The 19,449-nt window shown below is 44.8% G+C and overlaps 1 protein-coding gene across 1 annotated transcript in view; it reads right to left on the bottom strand.

Annotated features, from left to right (window-relative positions):
* LOC308126168 (connector enhancer of kinase suppressor of ras 3-like) overlaps nucleotides 1-19,094 on the bottom strand; it is a 39,538-nt gene extending 20,444 nt beyond the window's left edge. The window contains exon 1 of the mRNA XM_080490340.1: nucleotides 18,937-19,094. Within this exon, the coding sequence (XP_080346466.1) occupies nucleotides 18,937-18,988 (52 nt within the window). The 5' untranslated portion in view covers nucleotides 18,989-19,094. The remainder of the gene's footprint in view (nucleotides 1-18,936) is intronic.
* Between the last annotated feature and the right edge of the window lie 355 nt (nucleotides 19,095-19,449).

Below are 19,449 nucleotides of genomic sequence, written 5' to 3'. Positions count from 1 at the left end.
GACCTCCCGGTGTCGGCGGGGCGACGAGATAAAAGCGAGCTCAGTGCTGAGTCGCTGGAGCGGCACCGGCCGGGGAGGGAGTCGACTTTTACTTTGACGAACATCTGCAGCAGCAGAAGCTAAAGCGCTCAGGAGGGGACGAGAATGTCTGGAAATTATTAGGAAAATAAGAGAAATGATCCGTTTTTTTTTCATAACAAATATTTCGACGTGTTTGTAAATGATCAACATGACGATGTCCCCTCAGATGTTCCCACTGTTTTGACGTTCGCGCAACTTCCAAACTCCCACAGCAGTTATTTCAACTTGCACTCTTTTCTGAGGGCCTCGTTTACACGACATTCCCCGGTGCAAGCAGAAGCACTTCGTTGCGTTTTGGACGTCTGTTTACACAACAACGGTGCTTAGGGCCGCTGAAGATTGCAACTTTTTGCAAATGTTCCCACTCCATCTCCGTGGAAACGGGGGGGGGAAACTAACTTTCTGAAACACTCCGTTTCCGGGGCAATGGGGGAAATTGTAACTCGTGGAAAACATTCCGACCCAGTTTCCTTGGGAACTGGGAAAAACACAACTTTTAGAAAATGCGCCAACCCAGTTTCCGTGGAAACGGTTGAAAACGCAACTTTTTAAAAAATGTGTCAACCCAGTTTCCATGGCAACAGAGGAAAACGCAACTTTTTGAAAATGCTCCAATCCAGTTTCCGTGGAAACGGTTGAAATTGCAATTTTTTAAAAATGTGTCAACCCAGTTTCCATGGCAACAGGGGAAAACGCAACTTTTAAAAAATGCTCCGATTCCTGTTTTTGTGGAAACGGGGGAAAACGCAACTTTCTGCGATTTCACTTGAAACGTTGTCATGTAAACGGGGTGGTACGTGAACCAACCGGACGGATCGCTGCGTATTTAACTATTATCTCTATACACTGAAATGTGCAGACAGCTGAGAGTTTTTTCAACCTGACAACACAAGCCTGGTTCTCCGGGCTGCGACCCGCGGTCCACGGCCAAATGGCCGGTGATGAGAAGCCCCCGAACAACGACTCGTATCAACAACTGGCCTCCCAAATGCCCCGAGCGGGTGTGAGCGGTGGAGAAGAAAACAACTGGCCCCGCATGTGGTCATTAAAGCGCCCCGTCAGAAGCCCCGACTCCTGTTTGTGTCCGGGGCGACAGATGGCCGCCGCCGCTCGCTTCAAACATTCCTGCTTAACGCAGCGCTGATGTGACACCTCGGGGTTCCCGTCAGAGGACAGAAACTTTCCCACTGAGAGTGATGCTTTGTTGACTTGTTTTCAAAAGCTTTAATTAAAACCATGAAGGGTTCAAATAAAGGACTTCTTTCTTCTTGAGGAGCGCGTTGATCCGTCCAGCTACATAAGTGTTTGACATGAGGAAGATTTCAGCTTCAGATCTTAAAGTTACAGCAGTTAACTTCTTGTATGGCCACAATACTAAACTATGAATGCAGATACTGTAAAGTAACCACTTGATGTGTTATGAAGGCAACATGTCTGTTAAATATTCAGTAAATTCTAAAGTAAAGCTTGTTATTTGCAGATTTTAGTGCATTTATATTAACAACACAAACAAATTCTGTATTTGGTCCAATAATTATACTTTACAATAACTATCATTTACTTAAAATAATTGTAACTTATCTTAATTTGATTTAATGGAAGTACATTTTAATGTGTGTTTTTAATTTATTCAACCTGTATATGTTGTTTATATAATTTGACTGCTTCAGTTTATTTTATTTCCTGAAACTAGCAAGTATATGTATGTATATATGTATAAGTGTGTGTGTGTGTACTTGTCAAGATTGGTGTATACACTTTATTTAAATATATATATATACAGATAGATTTATATTAGTGAAATTAGATTTTTCTCTTTCTGTATGTATCTGTATTGTGTGCATGTGTTGCCCAGTCTGGAATTAATAAATTAATAATAAAAAATAAAACAAAAAAAAAGCAACATGTCCATGTATTACTTTTAAAAACTGGCTGTGATATTATTGTTATTGTTTTGACCGTATGATAGATACTTTGTCTTTACCCATATGTGCCAAGTCACGACACACTTGTTTAACTCTAGAAAACGATTTAATTAGCAAAACACGAGGTACGAATTTCTAATTATATCCCAGCCCATCAAACTTAAAGTCTGATTTCAAATTAAAATGCCACAGAAAGACTAAAAAGTTTCAAGGAAGCACCAGCAGCCGCTGATGGATACGACCTCGAACGTGTGACGATGTTTTGGCTGCAGTCACAACACGTTGTGGAAAAACGCTGGCCTGCAGAGAGTCTCCGTCCTCCTCCACGTCTCCGGGACAATTACTGAAACGGCCGTCTGGAGCTGCACGGTGCAACAGCCGACGGTGAAAACACTCCTGACAGCCGTTCCTGCAGCAACGTGTCGGCGACAGCCTGGATCGCGTTACTGTCACCCGAGGAGGTCCGACAACGGGCCGATCAAACGAGAGAGGCTGAGGAACAGGGACGCACGGCGGCGGCGTGCTGAAGACTTGCTTTGGAGGATCATTTGTTGATGTCGGGTGTCCGCAGGTATGAATGTGACTGTGTGACCGTTTCTATGTTTGGAAACACGGGGACGGGGGACCGACCATCTCTGTTGGCCGTTTACACGAGAGCGGTGCTCGGAGTCGCTGAAACAGCAACTTATTGAATACGCTTCTTCTCCGTTTCCATGGAAACGGTAAAACACAACTTTTTGAGAATGCCTAACGAGGTGGAACTTTTTGAAAACGACCCGTCTCCATGGAAACGGGGAAAACACAACCTTTTCAAAACCCTCCGACTTCTTGGAAGCTGGCGAAGATCGACGCTACTGGTCATGCTCACCACAGCCACAGTAAATAGTCGGAGCAAATGTTCAGCAGCTGGACAACAAGAAGGACGTTTCCTCCAGAGCGTCATGACCCCCCAGTCCAGATTCTCCTGGACTTGGTAGTTCTATTGTTGACAGTCACCGTAATAGAACTTGGTCACCTGTCCACGAGAACGTCCGTGCTCTACCAGTGTTAATGTTTATAGTGTTTTGTCATCAACAAAAACAAACAACAGCCCCCACAAGTGGCCCAACATGTAAACTACATTAATTTGGGCATTTCTGTCATTTCGGTGTGAACGGACATCGTTTGCCGTGTAAACACAAACTTTTCTGAAAAGCTTAAAACGGGATCTCAGTCAGCCGAGGCGCCACCGACCCGCCGCCGCCCTGAGCAGATGAAGTGGTGAAGAAGAGGGGGAACATATGCATTTCACTTATATAAGCGCTTTTCCAAAGCGTAAGCGGTCCCCAGAGCGTGTTACATTGTTAATCACATTCAGCCTTTTCACGGCTGCCATGCAAGGCCCTCAGTGTGATCTGCTGCCATTCAACACGCACAAGAAGAACAAACTTCAAACACGTTTTATTCCCCCATCATTACTTCATCACATGCTGCCAAACATGTAATTATTGTTCCCAAGCAGTTTGAGCCGACTGGTTCTGTGAAACAATATAAGGAGTGTACATGATTGATTGTGTGGTTGCATATTTAACTCAAATCCACCACTTTTTGTTATTCCGTCTGTGCACCAAGGACTGCCCTTTAATTTCAATATATTGACTCTAAAGCTGGAATTAAGATTGCGATGAAGATTGCAGCGCTGCGTCGGCTCTCGACACGCTCCGGTCCGACGTTCTCATGCGAAGCTGAATGTCGTTAATTTCTGTGGCTGCCGAGACATTTTTCTCATTCCGCCTCTCCAGCGTTGGATTGTCGGTTTTTGGCGCCCGGCCCAAACTTACAGAGCGCTGCTTCAAACTTCTGGGAAACGGGATCACGCTGTAACGCTGTAACGCTGCGGAGCGGCTGGGGTTGTAGGAATAAATACAGGAATAACAAAAAGCAGTGAAACGGGGCACTGCACTGATATGTGCTTATCTTTGTCTCGTGACTTTTTTTTAGACATTGTTCAGCTTTAATTCAAATAGTATGTGCTGAGACCCTCCACAGCTTTTCTTTTCTTTCTTCATGAGTTTTTTTCTTCATTTCAGATAATTAGCATATTATACTCTTCAGAGAAACACAACATTCAATCACTGTGGTTCATTAACTACAACTATACTAATCTAATCAGCTCCTCATCACTGACTGTAACAGCTGAAGCCCAACGCCACGGCCAACTTGACGGAAAATAAGTGACTGATGCGCTCGCCGTGCACCCCTGCGCCGTCTTGAAGAAGATGATGTCGGACTTGGTGAATCGTACAAAACTCTTCTTTTATTTGACTCAAACAATTGAGTGTTTTTTTCCAACAATCCATAATCTGGCAAACATAAACTTCGTAGTGTTGTGTAGCGGTCAGAGACCATACCTGCTCCTTCCATCAAGCAACACCTGCCGCCACAAAAGGTTCCTACCAATATAGGTTCCATTCAGTACAATTATTGCCCCCTGTGGCTCAATCGGTGCATTACACCCACACCGATACATCTATACCCCAAAATGGCCATTACACCAACTGTGTTCTAATCACCTTTGAATCCACCAGAAAAAAGTATTAACCGGTTGAAAGTCTTCTTCAGAAACATTTTTTTCTTTTAGGCACAAATCCTAATCTAATCAGCTCCCGGTTCATCACAGCGAGAGCTTGTTTGGTTCTCGATCTGGGAACTTTGGAACCTTCCTGTTTGTTGACACAAGAAATCTGACTTGACACGAAAGCCCGTTGGAGGCCAACCAAAGTGCACAGAGATTCGTAACCCCACATACTGCACCCTGAAATCCCTCCTTGTGCTCTTTTCTTGACGCATCCCAATGCAGACGTACGTCTGACTGCGTGGAAACAGGAACACGAAGGGTTGGATGTTTCAGCAGTCTTGCTCCGGAGGCCCAGTTTCTCTGTTTACTTTAGTCACAGAACAGAAGCCAACATCTCGGTCGCTTAGCAGCCTCGTATTTGCAGACGAGTCCGGGCCTCTAACCTGCTGTCCGTCAATCGCTAGAGAGAAAAAATAAAACTGTGTGTACGCACCGATGGGGCGTCACACAACCCTAAGGTTGGTGGTGAAATTCCCCATGGCACAGGTTTTAAAGAGGAAAAACTTTTATTCCACGTACTGCGAAAAATGTATGTCAGAAGACACGTATGGCATATTTAGGGCATCAGGATAGAATAACCAGGGTATTGAGGGTCACTTATCAAGCAGTGTCAGAGCTGGAGCTCACCAACTTGGTCCCATATCTGGGACACCGTCTAAGAATAGCTGAGGGTTTCATTGTTTGGACCTTCTGACTTCCACAGTCGGATGAACTAAGAGGGAAAGGAGACGGATGGACGGATGTGTTGTACCGAGGATCACAATTTAAATTCCTGTCCAACTGTGACTAAATCAAAACAGTGGCTTAAAAGTATTTATAAGAGGGACGGGTGCTGATAAAGATCGTGTGCCTCTGGAGCACGTGGGGAAGTAAGATAGTGAAAAGTGTCCGGTGATGAAACGACAAGTCCAGTTAATCATTAGTCAAAGAAGTCAAAACAAACACGACTCGCCGTCTCGTTTTACTGATGATCCACCATCAATGGTGCCGGTGGGTTTACAGATGTTTCTCAAATTTTTTACTCCTGCCAAACTTCAGAACAGTGACCATTACACCGAGTAACCGCGTCGTTTTTGGCCGATCATCCACACAGCGCGGCGTCTTTGGAGCCTGGAAACAGTGCTTTTTATGGGGTTTTTTTAACGATGACCAGAGAAGTGAAATTGGAAAACACTACCTTTGACGTGCGGATTGGCAAGACACACGTGAGCTGAAAACGATGAAGTCATTGGCCCAGGTCTCTACCTATGATGCTGCGACCCTCTCCACGACATCACACAACAACAACAATGGCGGACTCCACGCTCAAGGTCGAGCTGCAGAAGCTACTGATGCTCGTCGCTTTAATAAGATGTTGGATTTCTCGAGCACGAGATCCTCCGTGTCTTCTTCTCCCATTATTGATGTATTTCTGTGGCAGAGTTACAGCACCCCCTACAGGCCCGGAATATGTACTATATGATTTTGAGAAAAAATATTGTTTTGGCTCATGTGGATAGTAAGCGTGTGGAGATTAATCCATATGAATCGGTATCTAGATACAAACGTACGCGATGCGAGTGTGTTGGTTCCTTCAGTGTGCATCGGTGCAATTTACGGGTGAAATCGAGATACGTCGGTCACTGCGTGCCTGCATCGGTAAAATCCATGGTTTCCGAGGCACATTGAACGCACCATCACTACAGCCGGGACGCACATTTCTCCCACAAGCCAGTGCCACAGCATCGAGGTCCGCGAGAGCAGCAAGTAAGCAGGTAGATGAGATTGTTGACGCACCGAAAAACTTAAAATCAGGCGTTTAGAAGTACTTTGGCTTTTACAAGAAAGTTGGTAAACTTGACAAGACGCAGGCGGTTTGTAAAGAATGCCATGCTGCTAAACCGTGTGTTCCTCTGAAGGAGCGTTCAGCACAGCAGGTGAGTCAGTCGGCTTCTTCCTGAACATGTGGACCAACTGATCTTCCTGGGAAAAAAAAAAAAACTGGAAAAAAAGCCACAGGAAATAAACCACGACGTTAGGAGTCAGCAGTGAGAGTGGCGTTCACAGACAGATCTGTTTTCAAAAGTATATATTATTTTTTGTGTTATTTACATTGAATATGACTCAGTGAGAGTCAGTCTGTTTACAGCAGCGACTACTGTCAAATAATAGGTTTATTTTTTTGCACAAACAGTTGTGAAAAACCCACCATAATTGTAAAAGGTTAATATCATTTGTATTATTTATATTTTAGATCTTAGTTTAGTATCTGTCTGGCAGACAGGAATATGGACATTGCACTATTGAAAGTGATTGTTGTTGTTGTCTTACTGTTTAAGTTGTGACGGTGTGATAAAACTAGTTCCAAATGTGAGGAACCGATTCCTGTTCCTTATGTTGAATCTGGTTCCAAATGAAAAGGCCTGTTTCTTGTGTCGTGCTTTTTAAGAGGCCAAAAAGAAAATGCATGAAGTGATGCATAGTTCTAATAGATTAATAGCAAATTAAATTTGCTCTTTATGACGATTAGAATAAAGAATAAATCCTCTGCCTCTCGTACCACACGGAACTGCAGCTTCTTATTTTTTCATCATGTTGAATCGTATCGTATCGTACCAAATCACATTGTGTAGAATTGAATCGCCATCAAATTAATATCTAATCACGTTGTGTAAACAGGACTTTAAATTGGTATTTGATTGAAAATGACCAAAAAACTCAGAATCAGCAATTTTCTGTATTGCTGTTGACGAATCCCCTGAAGGCCAAGGAAACGCGTGTAAACGCCACATAGAAGAAAAAGGACATGAAGACAATGGACACGGAGTCAATCAGAAATGCAGAATGAACCACAAAGTCAGTCCCACGTGACTGTGTAATTCCTTTGTTAAACTGTTCCCGCCCCGATGAATCGCCCCTGGTCAACTCACAATGTGTATGAATGACAACAAGCGGCACGTGTTGCGTTATTGAGGCACAAAGATGGAGTTTGGACCCGACACACCCCAGCTGAGGGGCAACAAAAGGAATATTTACCCCGCCTCGGCCACAACAGGACCAGGGTGGAGAGGAAAAGTGGCAAAAGAGCAGCGATTCTATTCATAGTTTCAGTAGGGCCTCTGTCAGACACACCCGACCACCATTCATCTGGCTGGTACCACGCAGCATGGGGGGGGGGGGGGGGGGGGTAAAACAAACACGATTCAAAAGGAAAAAGGATTTCCTTGAGCAGATTTTGTGCTCAGCAGGGTCTTATAAAACTAAACAAACAGAAAGTTGTGGGAGTTGAGTGTGTGTGGTGGAGCTGATCACACACACACACACACACACACACACACACACACACACACACACACACACACACACACACACACACACACACACACACACACACACACACACACACACACACACACACACACACACACACACACACACACACACACACACACACACACACACACACACACACACACACACACACACACACACACACACACCACGGGGCAGACCGCCTTCAGCTGAGCTGAACTTCATGCTGAACTGCGAGCCGGTCAGAACTCTGCAGTGAAGGAAACACGTGGAGACCTTCATGTTCTCAATCCAACTGATATTAAACTCAGTGTGATTTCAGAAAAGTTGTGTTTTCTGCAGCCGACACGGAGACATAGTCAGAACGCTTTTAAAAAGTTGCATTTTCCAGCGTTTCCAAGGAGACGGATTAATTGTAATAAGTAAAAGGTTTCAGAAGAAATCTTGTGTGCCTGCCTCTCCTTCGATCTCCTCTATGAGGGGCCTCTCCCATCCACTTCGCATGAGACATTTTCTTTAACAGTTTTTGGGGATTTATTTGGAAACATTTAGTGAAATTATTAACAAAAAGAAAAACTTATTCCTGAATGTTACGGGCGTTTTAATGTGCTTTTTGGGGTGCAGGACTAGTTACTGCAGGAATAAAATGGCAGAAAAAGAATCCTAATAATAAAATTAAACAGTTTCCTAGAACAGTAATCTTTGCGTCTCGCCTCTTAAAGAGGCAGGCACAAGAATAATAATATTAATAATCGTAATAGATTTTATTTATAACTCACTTCCCATTTCAGCAATATCAAAGGGCTACAAAAAAAAAAACAGATCAAAGAAATTTAAGCAAGTAAATAAAGTAAAAGAAAATAAGAGTGATCGGGTTCAAAAAGCAACCAGAGAAGACATTTAAGAAATAAATGCATAGCGGAGGATTTTTCTCCGTTTCCACAGAGGCGGAGTCAGAGCGTTTTCAAAAAGAGGTGTTTTCAGGAACTCCGGACCCCCAAAAAGCGACAAAACAGATGAAAACATTGTATAAACAGGCTAACAAACCAATAACCCCTGACTGCGGAGCGGAGCAACGTCAGGGCAAACGTTTAGGAATGTGGGTGGAGTCAAACATTTGCGGCATTTACGGTCCGGAGAGTGAAACGGAGAGACTAATTTAATAAAAATTATAAGAACCTGTAAGAACAAGAAGAAAAGTTGGTCTGTGACGACATCCAGCTGCTGAAAATAAATGCTTTTTCAGCAGGAGAGTTAGCTAACCCTAACCTCCGTGAAGAAGCTGGCGAACTCATAGGCCACGCCCCCTCATGACAGGCACACATCTGTGAAGCGTTTTAACTTTTCAACTGCACAGCTTATTTCTCGCTTCCAATGTTGTCAGAAATGCATTTTTCTGAAGTGTTTCAGTGATAAAAGAGAAGGTTTTTGTCCGAGCCACCATGCTGGTCTGGTTTTAACTACAGGAGCTGACAGCTTTTAGTGATGCGTTCAGGCGCATCACGTAAGTCCGCCCGCCGACACGTGAACGAGCTGCGGGGCTCATACAGTGGTGACGTTACAAGCTGAACATGAATAAAATATGACCGAGTCATTGGCGAGCTGGAACACGCATGTGCAGCACACGGCAGTGCAGAAGTTTCGGCAGTGCGGCGCCGACTTACTTTGGCCCGGGTGGTTGGAACAGCCGAACCAAATTTCTTGGTCCAGAGGGAGCCGACGTCGTTTTGTTCTGCAGGACCCCGAAGTGCCGAACTTTCTTCTTGTTCTTATGGAGTACGAATCGCCCTAAAGCCACACGCTATCCAAACACGTCTCCCACAAACCAAACCCACGTCAACGTTGAGTTCGCCGCCACATTGGGGCACGTTGAGCTCATCAGGGGCTTCTCTGGCAAACTGCCCACTGCTGATGTTCGGGGGGATCCTGCTTTTGGATGTTGGCGAGATTGAATGTGTTGTCAGCATTTGGCTTCAGTGTAACGTTTCAATAAATCAGAGGTCAGCCGGCGTCTGTAGGTGAAATCTGGTGAAAACAACAGGTTGGACGGTAGTAAGTGATATTTAGTGTCCACACTGTGTTGTAGGATAGTCGTATTCTTTTTTTTTTTTTTTTTTTTTTTTTCTTTTTCTTTTTTCCCTTGTCCTGTTCGGCAGCTTGGGCCAACAATATGATGTGATTGAGAGCCTTCGGAGTCAGAACAGTTTTTGGTCTTGCAACAGGGAGAGACCTGGAGTCTCCTCCTGTTGCCTTCTCCGTCAGAAGTTGGCATGGCTGCCGTACACGACCGGGGGGGAACGCACAAAGAGAGAGAGAAGAGAAGAGAGAGAAGAAAGTCGAGGGGGGAGGGGTGAGGGGGGAGGGGGGAGGGGGGAAGGGGATAACATACAATGTCCTTGTTGTGCTACATATATTATTTGCAATAATCACACTCATCCAAATACTTTCCAACTGTTATTAGATTGAACCAGCCTGAGCAGCTCTATCTAGACAGTAAGATGATTTTCTAGATTAACCAGCCTGAGCAGCTCTATCTAGACAGTAAGATGATTTCCTAGATTTAACCAGCCTGAGCAGCTCTATCTAGACAGTAACGTGAAGCAGGAACATGAAATAACAAAGAGGCAACAACAAAAGAGGAACATGATTTTTAAAGTTTGAGCAAATGATGACAGACAACAAGCAACTTCAGAAGCACCTTTCGTGAGGAGTGAAAGTGTGTGTGTGTGTGTGTGCGTGTATGTGTGTGTGAGTGCGTGTGGCTTGTCCACTGGGTGTGGCCGGAACTGTTGTGGGGGGACCCGTGGTGACACCCCGGGGTCCGAGGCCACCGCGCCCGGACACCGCCACCCCGGCAGACAGAAGCCCCCCAGGCCCGGGGAGACCCCAGCGAACCACCCCAGAGAGCCCCGCCCCCGCCCAAAAAGCACCCGACGGAGAATGCAGAGAGGAATCCCCCCCAGGCAAGAGGGGCCCACAAGAGAAGGACAAAGGGCACAGGGCCCCAGGCCCCGACCCAAGCCGCCAAACCGAGAAAAGGCCGGAGCAGGGCCCCCGGGCCGAGCGGGCCGAGAGCCCCCCCAACCCCGGCGGCGAGTCCCACCGCACCCCCGGGAACAGGCCCACCCACCGCCCCCCCCAACCCGGCAAGGCAGAGACGGCCCCAGCCGCCGCGCCCCGGACCAGCCCCGCCCCCAGACCCAGGAAAGCGAAGTCCGGCGCAGGCCCCGGTCGGAGAACAGTCAACTCTACACCCCCAGGAGCCTCATATTCCACCCGCCCCATAACCCCTCCCCCCGGGTCTTGATTGGGAAACCCAACCCATGACCCACCCCGCACACACACACACACACACACACACACACACACACACGGAACGGGGGGGGGAGTGATGACTCTCGTACCCTCAGGCCGCCGGCCGGGCCCCCTCCCGGCCACCGCAGTATCCCAACCTCCACCAATCCAACAGCAAGTGGAGAAGGAGCACCGCACCCCAGCCCCCCCACAAGCGCCACGCCCGAGGGAGCGCGCCCCCCGCACTCCAGCCACACTCACCCCGGGCCGGGGCGGGACCCCAGCGGGAGGTGCTGGGGGGAGCCACGTCTCCCGCCCTTCCCCTGCCCTATATGTGTGTTGGATGTATGTAAGGGTGTGTTTTTGTGTCTTGAAAAGGTGGATGCAATGTGTGTGTCTATGGTGCGGTTTAAAATTGGGGGGTAGCGGGGCCCGGACGTTCTACCGCTGACAAGCGGCAGAACCCCGAAAGCGGCTTACCCCCTCAAGACCCTGCATGACTAAGTGTGGTTAAAATTGTGGGTGGTGCAAAGTCGGGGGAGGACCCAGACCGCAATTAAGTAGCCTGGACCCCCCACCTAGGCACCGCCCCACTGTTCCCTATTGTGGGGTAATATAAGGTGAGGTAAGGCAGGGAGGGTTCTGAGGGAGGGGGTCCCCCCGTCGCTAGGACCTTGGCCCAGCTGGACCCCCCGCGCTGCCCCACCCCACCCCCCGAGCGGCCGGCCTAGGACCCGGGGGGCCACACCCCCCCAAACAAGGCGCCGAGGATAGTCGTATTCAACGATACAGTTTATAGGTCATCTTTACGGTGGACTGAAGCCGAGTGAGAAAAATTAATCAACACAAGTGAGAAAATATGTGAGTTTGGTCTTTTTCACTTCCCTTTGCAAGTTTTCTTTGTAGATTAGTCATATAATGCTAAATAAAATCTTGAACCATAGAAATAAACTTCCAACATCACCTTAGGGTTAAACTTTTTCAACTAAATTGTTACGTTAACGTGCTACACAAGCAAATCTTGTGTTTTATTTCAACATTTTATTCGTCCTCTGGTTCTTTTTTCACCTCCCAGTTACAAAACCCTTTTTCTAGCTAAATCAGTATTAAAATCTTAAGCTTGGTAAATCGTCGGGGAACTTGGCTGCTCACATGGGAATAGTACATATTTTAGAAGCTCAGTCAGAGTTGTATAACATGTTTTTGATTTTTCTGAATTTTTTCCTCAAAGTTTGTCAGTCATTCATGTCTTTCTTAATGTAAGGAGTGATACATGAACACAAATATCATGTTGTGGGATCCATGAATGTGTGATCAAAGCACGGGAACTGGGTGTTATGGGGTTGAGGAGAGTGACTGGAGTGAAGTGATCAGACAGCTGTGGCTCGGAGGTAAACATCAGGGTACGAGCGCGGCGTGTTCAGACACATCCACATACTTCTCTGCTCTCTGACAGGTGTACCGCCACTCAGAATTCTCTAATGACGACATGCTGCCGGTTAGACGACGAGGAAACTGGAAAATAAAGCGCCTCCCTTAAGAGACTATGGGCAGAAAGGTGGAAAAGGGGAAGAAATCACATTTTCTTAAAAGATTAAACTAACGAGTGTCCACGTGTCACTGCAGGTTTGTTAAATAAAGGAATACTAGTGGTTCTTCTTTACTTTGGCCCCTTTTTTTAACGTGACGTTTTGTAGTGTATCTGTTTCCATGACAACGGTGCTCACAGTCACGGAAAACGCAACTTTTTGAAAACCTTCAGATTCCGTCTCCATGGAAACGGACTTTCATTTTTCCTTCTGTTCCCTTTCATTTTTAACTTTGGAAACTTTAGTTTTCTTGTTTTGTATTGAATTGTTTGGGTTTTTTGTCAATGAATGAAATAAAGTTTAACCAACTAATGGGGAGAAGCACAAGTTTTTGAAAATGGCACCCAAGGTGGAACTTTTCAAAATGCTGACTCTGTCTCCATGGGAACAGGGGAAAGCAAAGTTTTTAAAACACTCGACTCAGTATCCATGAAAACGGAGCAAAACACAACTTCTCTGAAACACTGCTACTGCACATGCTCACCACGGCCGTAGTAACTAGTTCCTCTGACGGTCGGATTACAAGTGACAGTCCACTAGGATGCCCGTGTTCCCCCTTTGTTAATGTTTATATCGTATTGTTCTCTGCTCCAAGTCAGTGTGGTTTCATTACGGAAATGCACAACAGCTCCCACTAGTGGCCCAACATGAAAACTGCATAATTTTCAGCTTTTCTGCTGTTTTCGTGTAAACGGACATCATTTTTTATCAAAAAGGTGTGTAAACGCGGAGCTTTTCTGAATTGAAAATGCAAAAACGATGCGTTCTGACTTGAAACGTTGTCGTGTTACACGAGGCCTTCGCTGGATGTTTGCAGGGGAAGCCAGAGCGAGGCGGCTGTGAAGTGATGAATGGTTAGTTGAAGACTCCCTGTGAAACCACTGACGGGGTCACCGCTCTGCTTCCGAACACAGCTATTTGATTGCGACGCGATTCTTTCACCCCCCCCCCCCCCCCACACACACACACACACCCACCCAGCAAGTGCGTTATCAAACCCGACTGACGCGGTGAACCAGAGGAAACGGCCGGATTCTCTCTGCCGAGCACCTCTTCCTGCCTTTCTTCTGCGTCGCTCAGGAGTGAGAGTGTCTGTAGTCGCACTCGTTGACGTCAAAACAAAGCCAGACGCACAAACAACATAACCGGACATGTCTGATAGTCAGGACCACCAGCTTCCGCTGCTGCTGCTAATTACAGCGCAAATTAAAGCTCACTAGAGGCGCCGACCTTCACAACATTAAGGTACCGTGAAGGATTTTACTCCACACACACACACACACACACACACACACACACACACACACACACACACACACACACACACACACACACACACACACACACACACACACACACACACACACACACACACACACACACACACACACACACACACACACACACACACACACACACACACACACACACACACACACACACACACACACACACACACACACACACACACACACACACACACACCCTGAGCACCGAACAGACAGAGGCAGCAATCCGCTCCGTAGGCAAACTGTAAATACTGCAGCAGGATCTGGGTCAACGACCTTTAGCTTCTGATGTAGAGAAATAAACGGTGTTTATCTTTTGGCAGGCTGAACTCTTTTACTTGCACAACAACACACCCACTTTCACTTCATAGACACAACTGAAAATACACACATTTAACACACTAAAGTGATACCATTTGTCCTAAAAAGTACAATTCTGCAGCACAAAGCACACTCAGACCTGTTAATAATGTTAATAATAATAATAACAACAAAATCTTGAACTATTTGAATCGTTAGTACTGTTAATACAGTATTGTTACCAGAAATACCCACGACGACATGATACGCTCCTCAGATCCAGAACACACCGGTTTGATTGTCCGTGTGCAGTTTGCATGTTCTCCCTGCTCATGCACGGAGCGTTTTATTAATCTGATTTTGTTAGGAGTTTCCTTTTTCTGGTGAATTCACTAGATTCAGGTCCCGTTTGAACGACATTTTCAAGTGAAAACTGAAAACTTTTGTTGCATTGTGGGCGTCTGGTCACTGGAAAACGGTGCTCAGAGTGTCTTAAGAAGCAACTTTTTGAAAATGGTTTCTACGGTTGAACTTGAAGAAAATTATCCGTGGAAACGGAGGAAACTGCCAGTTTTTAAAAACATTCCATCTCACGTAAACGGGGGTAAACACAACTTTTCAACAACAACAACAAAAAAAGTTAGACTCCATTTCCACTGCAGAAAACACAACTTTTATGAAATGCTGTTACTGCGCATGCGCACCACGGCTCCCAAGGTGCAAAATGATCCAATTCCGTCTGTGTAAATAGTTGAGAATGCAACTTTTTGAAAACAGTTTCCGAACATTGCACTTTCTGAAAACAATTCAACTCTGTCTCCATGGAAACGGGGCAAAAACAACTTTTTGAAAATGCCCCGTTTCCATGTAAACGGGGTAAACCGCTCCTTCCAAAAGATGAACTCACTTATTGTTTCACGTTACATTTAATCTGGCTCCTTCGTACACGCTCCGACGTGACTTCAGAGGTGGTAAAACAAACGAGCGATTGGATGGATTGTGTCCGTCTCCGGCTGTAATTTCTGTCCATAAAACTGTCACTCGCTAACAGCTGGCACCGAGCGCCTCAACAAAAGTCTGCAAAGCAAAGACCAAAGCAAAAAAAATAAGAGCCACACATTCGCCACGTGCCGCTTCTTGAGTTTGCAGAATCGATAAATTTTTGTTCCTGCTAATGAAGCACACGATGAAGCAAGCCACCTGTGGATACTCGCTCCGTGTTGGTTTACTGGAATTTCTTTTGGGTGGGGGGGGGGGACAAAAGGTTCAGCCGATTGACGCCGGCTGCGTGTTTGCGGCTCTTTTCAATCAGGACAAAAGTGTGAAGGCCAGACGTGCCTTTAGTGGCACCTTCACCGCAGCAGGGCGGCATCACGGCGGCCCTTTTGACACGCCACACGGTGGGGGGGGGGGGGTCCGACCTCTGTGGAGGGCGGCCATTGTTCCACTCTTTACTTCAGCCAGCGCGGCCGAATGACAAGTGTATTGGTATGCATGAGTGTGTGTATGTGTGTGTGTGTGTGTGTGTGTGAGAGTTGGGCCCGATGCAACGCTCACTTTCTTTCTCACAACAGTAAATTAAACTCATGTTGAAGCTGCCGAGGCGCACGCTGCCCGTCAGAGCGGGACAATGAACCGGCCAGTTGAATTTACATAACTTGTGCCTCACTTCAGAGTCGATTCAATTTGAAAACGACTCACGATCTCAGAGAATATTCCCAATATGTGATCATTTCAAGACATTTCTTTTGTCAGATTTCCTTCAAAACGAACCCTCTGGAACAGGTCGTTTTCAGTCCGTCCGTTTACTTTGCAGTGAAGTTACCTGGTTGTAGCGCCACTGAGGCGTTTCGCGTTGACGTGGCAACGTTTTGAAAACAGTGTCCGTTTACACAGAAACAGCAGGAACGCTGAAAACGATGCGGTTAGCGTGTTGGGCCACGAGTTGGCGCTGTTGATTGTTTTTGTAATAAAACCATAACGCCATAAACATTAACAATGGGAGAACACCGACATTCTAGTGGACAGGTGACCGTTTTTGAAAAATTGCTCTTTCCCCTGTTTACATGAAGATGGACTCGGAGCGTTGTCGAAAAGTTCCACCTCGGGAAGCGTTTTCAAAAAGTTTAATTCTCAGCGGCTCTGAGCTCCACCGCAAAACACGCAGTAGTGTAAACGGGGCCTGAGTAAATTAAAGTTTTTCAGGGACAAAAAACTGGTAACTTCACAGTTTTAATACCTTGATAAGAGTATGTCCAAGTATAAAACTTCATTATGTGTAAAAAAAAGTTCATATCAGACAAACAGAATTAAGGGGCTTTTCACAAACATTGCAGATCAGACAACAACAAAACAGAGAACATCAGCCTGTGGGCATCATTTTTTATAAAAGTACAATCATAGAACATAATTCCCGCCACTCTTCTCTTTACCATTGTGGAAATCAGCCAAGTAAAGAACGATTATTGCCCCGAAAGAGACACATCACAGCACCAACAACTCCAGCAGCTGCCTGCCTAAACCTCCAGTTAATTAAAAACAAGCCTCAATCAAAGCCGACTGTGGACTTTTACAGCTGACCTGGTCGCTGGTGTTGCTGGTTTTATTGCTTTATGACGCTCTGTGATGAATATGAACACTTGGCTGAGCGCCGTGTGTCTGTGCGGGAGTGTAAATCCCACACAGCTGCCACTCAACAATGCTAGTGTGGCTTTGAAAAACAATATAACTGGAGGTTCCCTGTCAGCTGGCAACCTGCAGGCAAACCAAACTGATCCACCTGGAATGTTTTGGAAGGTTTTCTTTAAAGGTATATTGTATTTTTAAGTCAACTGAAGAGGGTCATTGTTGTGAACTGCTTGTTTTTGTGCCAAATTAAAGCTTGTTATATCTGTTAACGACACCGGGAACGCAAAATGCAACATGCTGATAAGCTTTGATGTGCGATATGGCAAAAATATCATATCACAATTTATTGGGGGAAAGAAAAATCACGATCAAGATTTTATCAGAATTCTTTTATACATTGATTTTTTGAGATCAATTTGCAAGTTTCTGAACAGTGCAAGCAAAGCATTTCCCGATGTAAAACATAGCAGCAGCAGAAAAAAACAAAACCCAATTCAGGCCACAGAGCCTTCTTAACAAGTTTTATTTTACGTAATTTGTGCAATTTTGCTAAAGTTCAAATAATGTAAACATAGTAAAAGGTAAATAACACTGTGATAAAGTGACTCGTGCAACGTTAAACAATAAACTGCACCGAGTTTGTGAGGAAGCTTTCAACTGAGCAGTGAAACATGAAAAGTAAAACAGAAAATACAGAACAAAATATCAAAAATTCTAATAATACTTGAGACTAATTTCAAATGGGAAAAATATATATCAACTGGTATAAACTACAGCAATGCTGAAAAATATTATTTAACACAGTTATGTTAACAAGATCTAAGTATAACGAAACATTAAATACCTTATAGAAAAGAGTCAAATAAAAATGCTAATTTAAGTGACTGAGGTCATTTACATTTATTCATTTTGAACTGAAATATCAAAATCAACAGTGCACAACAATAAAACAAAGATATTTAACCACTCAAACGGTGACGTAGTAACAGTCGTAAAATAGAATCATTTTGTCCAAAAAGGAGTGGAAGAGGTCTAACTTATTAAATCCCAGGCCACACCCCAGCCATAGTCAATAGTTGTTCATAACATATTGTTGTCTGTGTACGCACATGTGGTTTGATTATAAAAACAACCAACAGCACCCACTAGTGGTCAAACATAAAAACTACTTTTTTTTTTTCAGAGTTTCTACCATTTTCGTAGAAACGGACGTCGTTTTCAAAACGTTGGCGTGCAATGGTTAAACTTTTCTTAAACAAAAACGCTTGTTTTTAACTTGAAATGGCGAGTAACCTAACTTGAACTAAAACCCATCCAACTATTCATAACTTTGGTTTATCTTATCTATTAAACTTTCAACAATCCTTTGCAAATCTGCAGTCAAACACGGAATTTTGTCTTTGTGAAGCAACTGTGCAAACCACGACACCTACAAACTGATTATGATGTAAGTTGCACAAAGTTTTAGGTTAGTTTGATCTTCACACACCTGAACACACGTTAACACACTAGTTTCAGTTTAATTTAAGTTGTAACTTAAAAACGATGATGGAAAGTTCTCCAAGAATAAGAGTAGGTGATATGTCTTTAACCAGCTGCAATGATCCATAGTTTTGCACCAAGAATACAAATTTTTAAATCTTTCGTTTAATCGTCTTAAAATACCTGTTTCTGACGATTTGCCAATTTTAAAAATCATAACCAAAATGTAAACAAACTTAGTTGCTAAGAATGTCTCGTGAAAGTGCTTTAATTTAAGACAAAAATTAGTGAAGCCATTAAAATGAAGGCATGACTGTGTTGTTTACTAAATTACATGAAAATAGTGAAAATTGAAGGAAGGAAACAAGAATAAAGTTGAGAGCGTCCAGAAAGTGAGCCATGCGATAACATAAGCGCTCACTATTTGGCAGCTGTCCTACCTCTCATCCAGTCCACCACTTGTTGCGGGCTCCACTTTCTGACGGATTCCATGTCGACAAGCGCCCCGCGGTTTCCACCGAATCCTCCACGGCACACGAGCAGGTTAAACCCGGAGCGACAGACCTCCGGCGACGACCGGAGCGCCGTTAATCGGCAGACAGAAGCCCGGTTTGGACGAACCGTCCTGCCGACCGACCGACCGACCGACCAACCGCTGACTGACTGAGAGAGGAGAGGTCCGAGAGAGGGGGCGTGTGGGCGGAGCCCCGCTGAGCTTTCAACCAATCACAAGCCGGTATGCCAATGAGGACTTCAGGCTGTCTGACTACAATAACAATAACAATAACGACTACTAATAATAAAATAATCAAAAAAATAAAATAATAATAACACCAGCTGAGACTTTGTTAGTTTTCATCCAACTAACAAATATTTTTTATAAATTCTTTATTGCTTGATACATCATATCCTTTCATCATATTCTTTAAAATATATATATATATTTTTTAAAA

Source organism: Lipophrys pholis, assembly GCF_963383615.2.
Source record: "Lipophrys pholis genome assembly, chromosome: 21".
NCBI classification, from domain to species: Eukaryota; Metazoa; Chordata; class Actinopteri; order Blenniiformes; family Blenniidae; genus Lipophrys; species Lipophrys pholis.
Note: the sequence above shows the minus strand (reverse complement) of the source record. Positions and strands in the feature narration are given on the sequence as shown.